The sequence below is a fragment of the Chionomys nivalis genome, chromosome 5 (genome assembly GCF_950005125.1).
Source record: "Chionomys nivalis chromosome 5, mChiNiv1.1, whole genome shotgun sequence".
Lineage (NCBI taxonomy): Eukaryota > Metazoa > Chordata > Mammalia > Rodentia > Cricetidae > Chionomys > Chionomys nivalis.
In genome coordinates this window covers 99803823-99817916 of record NC_080090.1, presented here as the reverse complement: position 1 = coordinate 99817916, position 14094 = coordinate 99803823, and the positions used below count along the sequence as shown (strand labels likewise).

Here is a 14094-nt window from a genome sequence, read left to right as displayed (position 1 = left end):
CAATGGCGGGTCCTGCCTCAGGGCATGGCAAATAGTCCTACTATGTGCCAGCTCTTTGTGGATGCGGCCCTTACCCCTGTTAGGAGGAGTTTTCCTGATGTAAGAATAATTCATTACATGGATGATATCTTACTAGCGAGCCCAGAGAAGGTTAAGTTAGATCAGGCCTTAATTGCCTTGGAGGCAGCCCTGGGAGAGAAAGGACTTTATATAGCTCCAGAAAAGGTGCAAAAGACTGAAACGGTGGAATTTTTAGGATCTAAGATTGAATTACAGACAATCAGGCCACAAAAAATTAAGATAGGCACACAACACCTAAAGACCCTTAATGATTTTCAAAAGCTTTTAGGAGATATTAATTGGTTGCGCGGATATCTCCCTATGACGAGGGAAGAATTAAAACCATTATTTAGGATTTTGGAAGGTAATCCTGATCTTAATTCACCAAGGAGTTTAACGGCAGAAGGACGCGAAGCCCTCAAATTGGTTGAGGCCGCAATTCAGAAAGTACAAGTGATGCGCATTGATCCTTTGCGCCCATTAACGTTTTGTATACTTCACACTTCTGGTAGTCCCACGGGGGTGTTTTGGCAAGATGCTCCGGTATGGTGGATACATAGCCATTCTCAAGGCCAAAAAACTTTAACTTATTACCCTGAAGCTGTTGCCTCTCTGGCCTTATTGGGGCTGAAGTTTTCAATTTCTACCTTTGGGTATGCGCCAGATAAATTGATCATACCCTATACAAAAGAGCAGGTAGAGGTCCTTGCTGGTACAATAGATAGTTGGGCCATTTTTGTTACAGCTTATTCAAATTTGATAGATAATCATTATCCCCAAGACAAATTGTTACAATTTTTGTGCCATAATATTATATATTTTCCTATTATTACCTCTCAAACACCGATTTCAGGTGCACTGCATATTTTTACAGATGGATCAAAAACAGGATTAGGAGTTTATCAAGTTATGGGGAGCGAGCCAGTGCAGTTACAATTTCGCCCTGGAGCCCCCCAGGTGACTGAATGTTTGGTCGTTTTGGAAGTTTTCAAGGCTTTTCATTCATGCTCATTTAATTTGTTATCAGATTCCTCCTATGTTGTTAATGCGGTTCGACACTTGGAGGCTACATCACATATTAAAGAACAAAGTATGATTGCGGCAGTCCTTTATCAAATACAACAGTGTATTTATAAAAGAGACACGCCGTTCTATATTGGTCACATAAGGGCACATTCAGGCTTGCCTGGACCACTCGCTGGCGCTAATGCCACGGTGGATGCTCTTACAAGAGAACAGCTTGGACTGCTATTATACGACCCAGTACTCCAAGCCCAATCCTTCCATCACAATTTTCATGTACCTGCCGAGACGTTACGCCTCCGCTTTAATATCACTAGGAACCAAGCCAGAGACATAGTCAAATCCTGCCAGACATGTGTGATGTTTCATCACCCGCCTCACACCGGGGTTAACCCTCGGGGATTGAAACCCCTAACCTTGTGGCAAATGGACGTAACCCACGTTCCTGAGTTTGGCAAACAGAAATGGGTGCATGTTTCTGTGGACACCTATTCAGGTGTCATTCATGCTTCCGCCTTAACGGGTGAGAAAGTGAGAAATGTAAAAACCCACTGTCTAGAGGCCTGGGCAGCTTGGGGAAAGCCTATGACCTTAAAAACAGATAATGGTCCTGCCTATGTGGCCCAGGGCTTCAGATCCTTTTGCGCTCAAATGCAAGTAGCTCATCTCACTGGGCTGCCCTACAACCCTCAAGGGCAAGGGATTGTTGAACGTGCAAATCGAACCCTCAAAGAGATGCTACAAAAGCAAAAGGGGGGTATTGAGGGCTCTGCCTCTCCCAAGGATCGTTTATCACTAGCCCTCTTTACCTTGAATTTTTTAATATTGGATAATCATGGCCGTTCACCGGCAGATAGACATGCTGGCCACATTATAACATCCACAGAATATGTAAAATGGAAAGATGTGTTAGATAACAAATGGCATGGACCGGATCCTGTAATACAGAGATCCAGGGGAGCTGTTTGTGTTTTTCCTCAGGAGCGGCCCGATCCGGTGTGGGTGCCTTCGAGGTTAACCAGAACAGTGGCAGACAAAGAAGACGCCGGACAGCCCCAGGATGATGAGCCAATTCTCGAGGAAGCACCGTCTGACCCTGAACATCATACTCGCCCTTGCTCCCCTTCTGATGACTGTTAATAGCCAAGACAATTATTTTTGGGCAGTTACCCGCACCTGGCCCATTCCCATGCCGGTTACTAATGTTTCTAGAATCTTGCCCCATTTGTATATAAAAGATTGCCTTTTTGATTTGTCCTGCCAACAAGTAGATTATAGAGAAGAAGCTTATAATGCAACCAGCTATGATTTACAGGGAACCCTTTGCCTGACTAGTAATAGTAGCGCCTCCCTTCCCTCTTGTTTGATGTTAGACTTTAAGATGTTTGCTAGTTATTTAGATCCTTTAAATGGCATTCACGAATCGTGGATGCTTGATGCCATATTTCAGACTCTTAAGCAGGCGAATGGGGGCAAGTCAAGTGGCTCAGGTGATATCAGCAACCAGACTGTTTTCAATGTTACCACCTATACGTTAAATGTTACCGCTGCCCTTCCATTTGTTGTTCAGACAGGTAATTCCAACGGGACAAAAGACAATACCCATAATTACAGCCTATCCTTACCTCGCTGTGAGCGTAGGGTAAATTTTCAATGGCCACCTACATTTTTAAATTGTGTCCCTCGCTTTGACAAGCCCAAACCAGCTTCTCCGGGCTGGTGGCTTTGGAAAGAGCTACCAAAGTCAACGAAACAAGGATTAAAAAGGGGTCTGCTTACCTCACCTTGGATTTATTCCAATAATTATGGAGGTTTTGTGGATCTGTCACCTTTTATTTTATTTAACACTTCCAAGTGGATATTAACAAATAGTTCAGGAGTGTTAAATGGGTCCAAGTTGTTGATCCAAGAGAGTGAAGGGGTGGCTAATATTTCCAAATCAAAAAATCCAGTTTGTGTGGATGCCCCGTTTTTATGGATTTTAAGCAATCACTCTACCAACAAGCAGCTTAACTGCTCAAAGACTTCTTGTGTATTATCTCAATGCTGGTCCTTTCGGCACACAACCGGCCTGCTAGCGAAGGTGCCTACTTTTGTGTGGGTACCAGTGAAAGCAGACCCAAATGAATTTTGTTTTGTCCCTGATTCGGCAAAAGCGAGATTTCGGTATCACAGCAGCTATCGTAGCAGCTATTGCTGTTTCCGCAGCTGCGGCTGTTACAGCTGGGGTAGCTATGGCCAACCAGGTACATGTAGCAAATACCATTAATGAAGTAGTGCAGAAAACCTCAGAAGCCCTGATACAACAAGAAGCTATAAATAAGCATTTGGCTTCAGGAATTTTATTACTTAATAAGAGGATAGATTTAGTGGAAGAAAATTTATATAAGATGTTTGATGTTATGGCTATGAGTTGTGTTTTACGCAAAGAATACTTATGTGTTACTCCTTATTTTGCATCATTTAATGAATCAAAACGATTATCCAATTACTTGAAAGGTAATTGGAGCTTGGAGTTTGAGCAATTACAATCCAATTTAAGCTTGAAAATTTTAAGTTTAAATGCTACCAAAGCAGAAGTGATTACACTTGGAGAGTTTACGGACTGGCTGGTTACTACCTTCTCTTATATTAAAGAGTGGGCTGGGGTTGGTGTGATTGGTGTGCTGATGTGTGCAGGGTTGATGGTGGCACTGTTCTTGATTATAAAGATGATGAGAGCACGCAAAAGGGAGAAGATGGCAATTGTCCGAGCACTCGCTGCACTTGAGGCTGGCACATCCCTCCAAGCTTGGCTCACTATGTTTAAAGAGACTTAAGCCGTGTCTTTGCACCCGACGGGTCCTGTTGCCCATTGCACTCGGAAGAACGGCTTGCCTTACCCGGGTGGCTTGCACCATAGAGTGCACAGGGTGAGCCACCCTGGAAATCATGGTTCCGTGCAGACGGGTTTCCTCTGACTAATTTTCCCGTCCCTGGAAAAACAGAGATTATCATTTTTGCCCAGGGGGGAACCCTCTAATTTCAGCCATGACTGGAGGTCTCTTTCTCTAATCAAACAAAAAAGGGGGAGATGTGGCGAACTATCGCCGCCATTACAAGATGGCGCCGAGAGCCTGATGAACAAGTGTGTTTTGGCGTGTTAGACCAACGTCTTTACCGCCTGATCTTGCTCCTGATCTGCCCAGCAACAGCTGCTTCCAATCCCATGCGGCCACGTCTCTTTCGTTCTGAACACGCCCATTCTCCCTGTATATATTCAGCCGCTTTCCGCCATCCGGGGCCCCCTACTTCCACCAGTCAACTGTAACCGAGTGCACTTCAATAAAGCGCGATAGAGAAGGATCCTGTGTCGGTGGTCTTCAATTCATCACTGGTCGAGTCTTGGCGGGCCACAGGCAAGAAACAATCAAACCCAGGGCCGAAATCAGTGAAATAGAAAACAAACAGCCAAAAAACTTATAAAGAATAATGAAACGAGTTGGTTTTTTGACAAAATCAGTGAAATTTAACCAATCCTTAGCCCAATAAGCCAAAGATACACAAAAAAGATCCAAATTAATAAAATTAGAGATGAAAGGGGAGGGGACATTACAACAGATACCAAGGAAACTAGGAGACTAGGGATACAAGGAACATATTTAAATATAATAAAGGCAATTTACAGCAAACCCACAGCCAACATAGATGGAGAGAAACTCAAAGCATTTCCACTAAAATCAAGAAGAATAAGACGTGAGTTCGAGGCCAGCCTGGTCTACAAAGGGAGTTCCAGGACAGGCTTCAAAGCTACAGAGAAACCCTGTCTCGAAAAACAAAAAGACGAAAAGAAAAAAGAAGAATAAGACAAGGTTGTTCATTCTCTCCATACCTATTCAATACAATACTTGAATTCTTAGCTAGAGCAGTAAGACAACACACACACACACACACACACACACACACAACCAAAAAGGCAAGTGAAAGACTTGTATAATAAAAACTTTAAGGGCTGGAGGGATGGCTCCAAATATGAGAGCACTGATTGTTCTTCCAGAGGTCCTGAGTTCAATTCTCAGCAATCACATGGAGGCTTACAACCATCTATAATGAGATCTGATGCCCTCTTCTGGAATACAGACATGTATGCAGACAGAACACTGTATTCAAAAACAAAACAAAACAAAACTTCAAGATACTGAGAAAATTAAAGAGGACATTAGAAGATGTAAGATCTCCCATGCTCATGAATTGGTAGGATTCATATAGTAAAAATGGTCATCCTATCAAAAGCAATCTATAGACTCAATGCAATTCCCATTAAAATTCCAACACAATTCTCCACAGAACTTTTCAAACCTAATTTTCAACTTCATATGGAAATACTCTAAAAAAGCTAAAACAATCCTGAATAATGAAAGAGCTGATGAAGGTATCACCATCCTAGATTTTAAGATGGACTACAGAGCTATAGTAATAAAAACAGCATGATATTGGCTTAAAAACAGACACATCAATCAATGAAATCAAAATGAAGACCCAGACTAAGTCCACACACCTATGGGCACCTGGTTTTTGATAAAGAAGCCAGAAATACACACTGGAAAAAAGACAACATCTTCAACAAACGGCGCTGACCAAACTGGATGGCTGCATGAAAGAACACAAATAGATGCACATTCATCACCCTGCACACAACTCACCTCCGAGGGGTCAAGGACCTCAACGAAAGATGCCCGAATCTGAGAGAAGAGCATGTGGGGGAATAGTCTTGAGCTCAGACACAGAAAAAGACTTTCTGAACAGACACCAGTATCCCAGGCCTAAGACCAACAACCTGAAAGCCTCAACATGGCAAAGGAGACATTGCCATTTGGACAAAGTGGCAGGCCACACAATGGGAAAAGATTTCTACCAATTATACATCTGTTAGAGGGTTACTGTCTAAAATACATAAAGAACTAGAAAAACACACACACAACTGGACATCAAAAAAAAACAAATGACCCAATTAAAAAATGAGATAGAACTAAGCAGAGTTCTCAAAAAGATAAAACGCAAGTGGTTGAGAAACACTTAACAGAATGTTCATCATCCTTAGTCAACAGGGAAATGCAAATCAAAACTACTTTGAGATTTCATCTTACACTGGTCAGAATGGCCAAGGTCAATAAAACAAACGACAGCTGATGAGGACGTGGAGGAAGGGGAGCCCTTGTTTATTACTGGTGGGAGTACAAATTCATACAGTCACTATGGAAACCAGTGTGTTGGTTCCTCAGGAAGCTTGGAATAAATCTACCTCAACCTCCACCTATATCACTCTTGGGCATATACCCAAAGGACACTAAACCTACTACAGAGACACTTGCTCAACCACATTCATTGCTGCTCTATTCATAATAGCCAGAAATTGTAAACAGTCTAAGTTTATCAGATAATGAAAATGTGGTACATTTATACAATGGAGTATTATTTACCTGTTACAAAATTATGAATTTCATAGGTAAATGGATGGAGTTAGGAAAAAAACCACCCTAAATGAATTATGCAAACATTGCATGTTTTCTCTTACATATGGGGATGTTGGTTTTTTTTAATGATTTATTTATTTTTATTTTATGTGCATTGGTGTTTTGCTTGCATATATGTCTGTGGAAAGGAGTTACAGACAGTTGTGAGCTGCCATGTGGGTGTTTAAAATTGAACATGGTCCTCTGGAAGAGCAGCCACTGCTCCTAACCACTGAGCCTCCTTTCCAGCTTCATGGATGCTGGTTTTTAAGCCTCTGATATGTATGCTATGATCTGTATAAACATAGAGGCTAGGTACCTAGGAAGGGACTGGGGGACAGGGGAGAAGAGAACCTCCTAAGGAAAGGTAAATAGAATACATTGTTAAGAAGACATGGGGGGGACCTTGGTGTGTGAGGGACATTAAATGGAGAGAAGGATGGAAAAGAGGGAAGGTAGGATATGGGGAAGGACAACTAAGAAACCTACCACTGTAGAAGCCGACAGGGCCCACAGGTATGGGTCCATTCTACCTTGACTAATGGTCAGAGCTGGAACTTCTGTTCTCTCAAAGTTGTCAACAGTTCAGACAACAGGTGTGGCTAATAACCAGACCTGATATTTCAGGTATTAAGAAGTAGATATGTTTCTGCCCCAAACAAAAGTCTAAGGTTCCTATTCCCTTAGGGAGATAACAATGGATTCCACCCAGAGAGTGGTTTGCCTACAGAATGTTTTGGTCTAGGGTGTGAGCATTACTTGTTTTATTTTAGCAACAGAATGTTTAACTAAGAATGTAGTCCGTAACCTTTCAATTAGTCTGTTTATTCCTTGTACCATGTTAATGCAGTTTTTTGTTTTGCTTTGTTTTTTTTAAATCTTACTCCTACCTTTTGGGGTCGGGGTATTTAAGCAAACGGAAATTAAACGTGGGTGAATTTTCAGTTTTCTCTGGAACTCCCTCCCGATGCTACCCTATGCTTCTTTTTGCTATTTTCACTCGTGTCTTCATTTTCTTTACTTATTTTTCCAATCCCCATGCCCCTACCGTGGTAAGTGGTTCTCTTATGAAGCTGGTTTCTGACAAGAAGCTTCCTAAAATATATACTCACATGAAAGAAATCCAAATGGAGTCAACAAGAGAGGACATCTAGACCTAGACATCTTTCACCAAGTGAAACCTCCAATGCAGGAGTGTGTTACATCTAATCGAGTAGTTAATCAAAGAGGCACTAAGGAAACCCCAAACACCTCAGGCCTAGGTTATTGTTGGTCTTCACAAATGATCGCTGAAGACAACACTGACACAATCTCATTAAACCCGGAAAAATCGAGCTGGTGTGTAATAGAGGCTTTACCCTTCCAGCGGGTGTGCATGGTGCTGGAAGGTGCTCTGCACACTACTAGAGGCCAGCCCTGTGATCTGCAGCAGTGATCTTGCCTGCAAAATATGCTGGTGCAACAGTAGCACAGATGTTGTGGGGATAAGTCTTTGATTGGACTAAGGCCCACTCCAGGAGCTAGAACCCATACCTGACTGCTCGGGTGGCCAGGAACCTGAGCCTGGATGGGCCATGTGCCTAGGAGAAGACCAAATACTATAGTCCTGCTATAAAATGACTCCTCGTGACATTCTGCTCAGCCATCCTCAGAGAAGCTTCTTGCAGTGGATGAAAATTAGCACAGAGGCCTACAACTGTGCAATGTACAGAGTCAGAGATTTTGGAGCACTCAATCCTAAATTGGATGTCTTCAAACCCTCTGCTTAGGGCTCAGAGAGCCATGTTGAAAAAACAGGAAGAGATTGTAAGAGCCAGAGAGAATGGATGACTTCCATCAAACAGTGAGATGACCCCAGACACAACAGGACTGATGACGTATGAATTCAGAGACTTTGGCAACAAACACAGGGCCTATACAGGTCTAAGCCAGACAGGGTCTCATTATTGAAAGGGGGAAGTGGCCACGGCACAGGCTCCCATCTCTAGCCAAGAAGCTATCTGCAGCTGACACCTTCTTGCAAATGAACTTTAGTCTTCTCCACGAGAATCTCACTAAGTAAGCCTTACTTCAGGGGAGGTCTCAGCAGGAGATGGCCAGCATAAAATGGACATTATTTGTGCCATCTTTTTGTCTCAAATTGCTTTGTTTGGGCATCTTTTTGTCTTATTGGATTTTGCTTATATATTTTGTTTCTGACTTTGTGTGTCTGTGGTGTGTGTGTGTGCATGCAAGAGAGAGAGAAGATTACTTTTTTCCATTTGGTTTGGGGATTTTGTTTTTTAAAGAGAAAGAAAAGTTGTGGAGTAGCAAAGTAGGGAGGATCTGGGATGAGTTGTGGGAGGGAAAAAGCACGATCAGAAGATAGGGTATGAAAAAACTCTTTTTCAATTAAAAATAAAATTGCCAAATCATCATCAACAACAACACACCCAAAACAAAATAGCACAAATGGAAAAATCCAAGATGAGGCAGCATTGTGTGACATATTTAGAAGTGTTACTAGGAAAGGAAGAAATATCATCTCATCCTACATCCAAGGGAGCTATCCTTCAAGAACGAGGGAGAAGTGAAGATACTCTCAGACAAACAAGAGCTGAGTGGGTCTGTTAAAAAAGTAACTGTGTCCAACAGAGAGGCTAAGGGGAGTCGGTCCACTACCCATTAACTTGAAACTGATAAAGAAAACAGACAGCAGGCAAAAGACCAGCTCGTTGGATACAGGGATGAACAAAAAATCAAACAGGGAAAAACAAGGGACAAATGACCAAGAGCACAAACGACAACACATTAAGGAGAAAAGCAGCAGAAGGGAAGGAGGAAAGCAAGACATTGGCTCCGCGCTTGGCAGAGTCTTGGTGTTCAGTTTCCTGTGGTAAGAAAATAGCACTCAGGAATCACAGCCACACCAACTAAACATGGGGTTTTGCTCCATAGTTGGAATCCATTAAAGAGAATTGAGAATGCAGAACGACTAAGAATATCTTCAGACAATCTAAACTAGACACTAGCTGGCTCTCTGTTGGATAGTGAAGAGTGAATTCACGCTGTCTTTCAAATAAATATGATAGACAAAGAAGAGACAGCAGGAAAAACAAGTAAGAAATTCAACTTAATTCACTTTCGCCAGGACTGTACCTGTTTGTGGCAGCATCCTGAATGCTGGCATTTTTTTGAGTTAAATTATCTTCTCTTGAAGCCTAAGAAAATAAAATAATAATAAACACTGAATCATTGAAAAGATACTCAAGTAACAAATTTATCTTTCCTTCCTGTAAAGACAGAAAAATTAACTTGCTTCAGTTCAAATAAGAGGTAATTATATCTTACCAGTACCATACCTAATATAATTCTATCCAACAACCAGGTCAGTAGATAATAATAATAATAAAGTTCAGAGTGTTGAATATGCTTGGCACATTTTCTTACCACACAGACATTACAGATATTTTACCCAATGCAAACAAAATTCACAAAGATTCAACGCCAGCATTTTTCAAATTTACATGATAAAAAGAATATGTATAGTTGTATATTTGGTTTCTTAAATGTGAGGAATATTTTAAGTAAGAAATCCAGAAGTTTTTCTGTTTTTTTTTTTTTTTTTTTTTTGGTTTTTCGAGACAAGGTTTCTCTGTAGCTTTGGTGCCTGTCCTGGAACTAGCTCTTTTTTTTTTTTTGGGTTTTTTGAGACAGGGTTTCTCTGTGGTTTTGGAGCCTGTCCCGGAACTAGCTCTTGTAGACCAGGCTGGTCTCGAACTCACAGAGATCCGCCTGCCTCTGCCTCCCGAGTGCTGGGATTAAAGGCGTGCGCCACCACCGCCCGGCTCAGAAGTTTTTCTGAAGAGCTCAGTTTTACCCAACATTACTGAGACTGAGAAATCCACTGTGATTAAGAAGAGAGCAGCATCGCTGAGGTAAAATCTTCTGAGAAGTGTTTCTTCAGGGTTAGAACACACAGAACTGTGGTTCAGAGTGGGCTAAGGCTGTCTCCTATGCTGGCAGCCAAACTAGGTAATGTTTAAGTTTGTACTGGATTTAAAGGTCATGGGGTAGCCCCTATAAAATCAGAGATGCATGTGCTTCTGCCTCCCAAGAGCTGGGATTAAAGGCATGTGTCACCACCCCTGGCCTAACTGTACATATTTTTAAATATGTAAACTGTATGGGTTTTGAACGATAAACCAAATTTTCTCCCGACACACACCTTGTTGATCATAAAGTATAACTGTATGTTTTGGTATGAGAAAGACACTTATAGTGTAAATGAGGAAACTCTTCTTCCTGTCCTATTTTCTGAAAGAATCTATATATTATTGTTATTGCTTCTTTTAAAAATATAGTATAAAGCCAGGCATGGTGGTGCATATCTTTAACCACGGCATTTGGGAGGCAGACAGAACTCTGTGAGTTTAAGGCCAGCCTTGTCTACACAGTGAGTTCCAGGACAGCCAGAGCTACACAATCGAGAGATCATTTCTCAAAATATATAAATAAAAAATAAAAAATTGGGTAGATATTTACCATGAAGGCATATGCTCCTAGAATTCTTTTTTTTTTTAAAGATTTTTTTTTATTTATTATGTATATAGGTTTCTTCCTTCATGTATCCTGCAGTACAGAAGAGGACACCAGATCTTATTACAGATGGTTGTGAGCCACCATGTGGTTGCTGGGAATTGAACTCAGGTCCTCTGGAAGAGCAGCCAGTGCTCTATTCCTCTGAGCCATCTCTCCAGCCACCTCCTAGAATTCTTTATAAAGTGTTGTCACTATAAAATAAGATCCTTGTAATTTAAAGGTATTAAAATTATTTCTCATTTTATTCAATCAGAAACGAACAACTGAAATGTAAGATCATGTTGTCTTTGTCCATTTAGACTGCTGTAAGATGCCGTGAGCCAGAGAGCATGCAAATAAGCATTCACGCCACTCTGCTAGAGGCTGGGAAGTCCAAGGTCAAGAAACCAGTTTCAGGGGACAAACCAGTTCCTGGGTCCTTTCCTAAGAACATTAAAGAAATTCAGATTATATGTTAATCACATCAGCTGTTACAGTGACCGTTACTATCAGGGCCTTTTATTTTATTTTATTTTATTTTATTTTATTTTATTTTATTTTATTTGAGACATGGTATCACTATATAACCCTGGCTGGCCTGGGACTCAAGAGATATACCTGTCTCTGCTTCCTGAGTACTGTGTACTTACCATGCTCAACTGGGCCTTACTTTTTAGTATTTGTTATGTTTCTTTGTACTTTGCATTTATTACTTTATTTCATTCTTAAAAAGCATCTTAAGGAAGGCATTATCATTATCTTATTTAAAAGAGAAAACAAAGCGTGAAAAATAAAATAATTTGCCCCAAAACACAAAGTTGGAAGGGGACAGAATAGAAATGAGATTCTAAAGCCTAGACGTTCATATCTTACATTTATCATCTAAACTGTTATGTATGTTTTGTTTGTCTGGTATCATGTCCTAGCTAAGAGTCACTATTGCTGTGAGGAAACACCATGACCAAAGCAACTTGGGAAGGAAAGGGTTTATTTGGCTTACACTTCCACATGGATGCTCAAGACTGAAGGAATTCACGAGAGGAACTCAAGCAGGGCAGAAATCCAGAGGCAGGAGCTGATGTAGGGGCCATGGAGGAGTGCTGCTTCCTGGCTTGTTCTTCATGGCTTGCTCAGTCTGCCTTCTTATAGGACAAAAGACTACCAGCTCAGGGGTGACAGCACCCACAATGAGCCAGGTCCACCCCACCAATCCCTAATTAAGAAAATGCCCAGCAGGCTTACCTACAACCCAATCTTTAGAGGCATTTTCTCAGTTTCTGCTCTCTCATTACTATAACTGTGTCAAGATGACATAAAACTGGCCAGCACACCAGGACCATAGCTACTGGAGAAAGCTTACCTTATGCACTGCTTCTACTTGAGCCTTCAAAATATTGCTCTTGAAGTCAGGAGGAACCCTTACTGCATTCAATCCTGGGCTCTCAATGGCATTATTAAGACATTTCTCAGTCAACTTTACCACTTCTTCCTGAATATTAAAAAATAAAATCACTCTTGAGAGGCCATAGTTATGTGGAAACAGGAATGTTGAACGTTTGTATTCAGACAACCAGGAAATAATACACTTCAGGTATCTCCTATTTGAGATACTCACTCCTGCAGCCATCTACTGCAGAGAAGGAGCTACAGAACCAAAGAACCTGCTCCTAGAGGGTCTAACTGAAGTCCTCCTGGGGTAAACGTCAGCAAGAGTCACATATCCTCCATGAATGCCTTAATTCAATCATTTCAGTACCTTAGCTGCTTAAAGATAGGAATTAGGTCCTGCGATATAAAAAGGTCCTGAACATTCATATTTCATGTTTATAACTCTGGAGTTGTCACCATGGAAGGAGTTGACTTTTTGTAACAAAGTATATGTAACAATTAATATATTGTAAACAGTAAAATATGTAAACATTCTCAAACATACTGATGAAAACCACAAATAATAGATCCACTTAATAAATAGTGTAATTACAAATTAGCTATCAGAAATAAATGAAGGTATACTAATACATTTAAAAGAAATATAAACAATCCGTATTACATTTAATATTCTGCTTAACTTAAACAGTAATTTATGACAGAATAGCTGCCGGGCCTAGGACTGCCTAGCTTAGATACCACTTTCCAGGTCTGAACAGATTTGATGTACTCATTCCAATTTTGATGTTTCTCAATGGAGTTTATTTCAGCCTCTAGGTAGCACCCCAAAATCTGAATTTAAAAATTTTGTTTTTTGAGAGATTCTCCTTATGTAGCTCAGACTGGCCTTGAGCTAGTAAACCTTTGGCTCAGCATCCCAAAGACCAGCGGGCCTGCCTCTAAATTGAAATTTTTAACAAGCTTTCATATATAATTCTGATAGAAAAAAGTCTGAGAACCACTTTTTAAGATTTGATCTTGCCTGCAAACCCCTATCTCCGATTAGCAAAGTCTCTCTCTCCCTGTCCCCCCACCTCTGTCTCTCTGTTACTGTGGGCTGAACGGACCTCATGCACCCCTTTCTCTTGGTGAATTTAGAGACAGGCTCTCACTGAGCCGTTCAGGTTGATGCTGAAATGACCGTACCCTTGGTAGGTCTTGGATTTACGATTCTTCTGCTTTAGCTTCCCAACTATCTGGGATTCTGGCTCTGAACCAAGCTCAGCTCACAGTAATCCTCTATGTCCTTTTACAATCAGGGCTCACTCAAATGTCCTGACATTTCCCACTTTCCGAAGATGCTGCAGAGTTGAGTACTTCTTAATCACTGGCACATTACAACCATTCTCACTTCAAACCTCAAAACACAGGCATTAAGATAAAAATACACAAATCACTTAACCTACGACTTTCAGTCAGCCCAATAGTGCTTTTTCACTGTGCTTATTTAGCTTTTAAACTATGTGTACGAATGTGACTGTATGTGCATGGTAGGTGCAGTGCCCATAGCGGTCAGAAGAGGGCATCAGAT

At 41.1% G+C, this 14094-nt stretch overlaps 1 protein-coding gene across 2 annotated transcripts in view; it reads right to left on the bottom strand.

The window, feature by feature from the left end:
* Positions 1-14094, bottom strand: part of Epb41l5 (erythrocyte membrane protein band 4.1 like 5) — a 120667-nt gene that overhangs the window by 23831 nt on the left and 82742 nt on the right. For both annotated transcript variants that reach the window (XM_057769477.1, XM_057769478.1), the window contains exons 19-20: positions 12496-12624; positions 9714-9775 (exon numbers count right to left, since the gene is read on the bottom strand). In XM_057769477.1, the coding sequence (XP_057625460.1) occupies positions 9714-9775; positions 12496-12624 (191 nt within the window). The remainder of the gene's footprint in view (positions 1-9713; positions 9776-12495; positions 12625-14094) is intronic.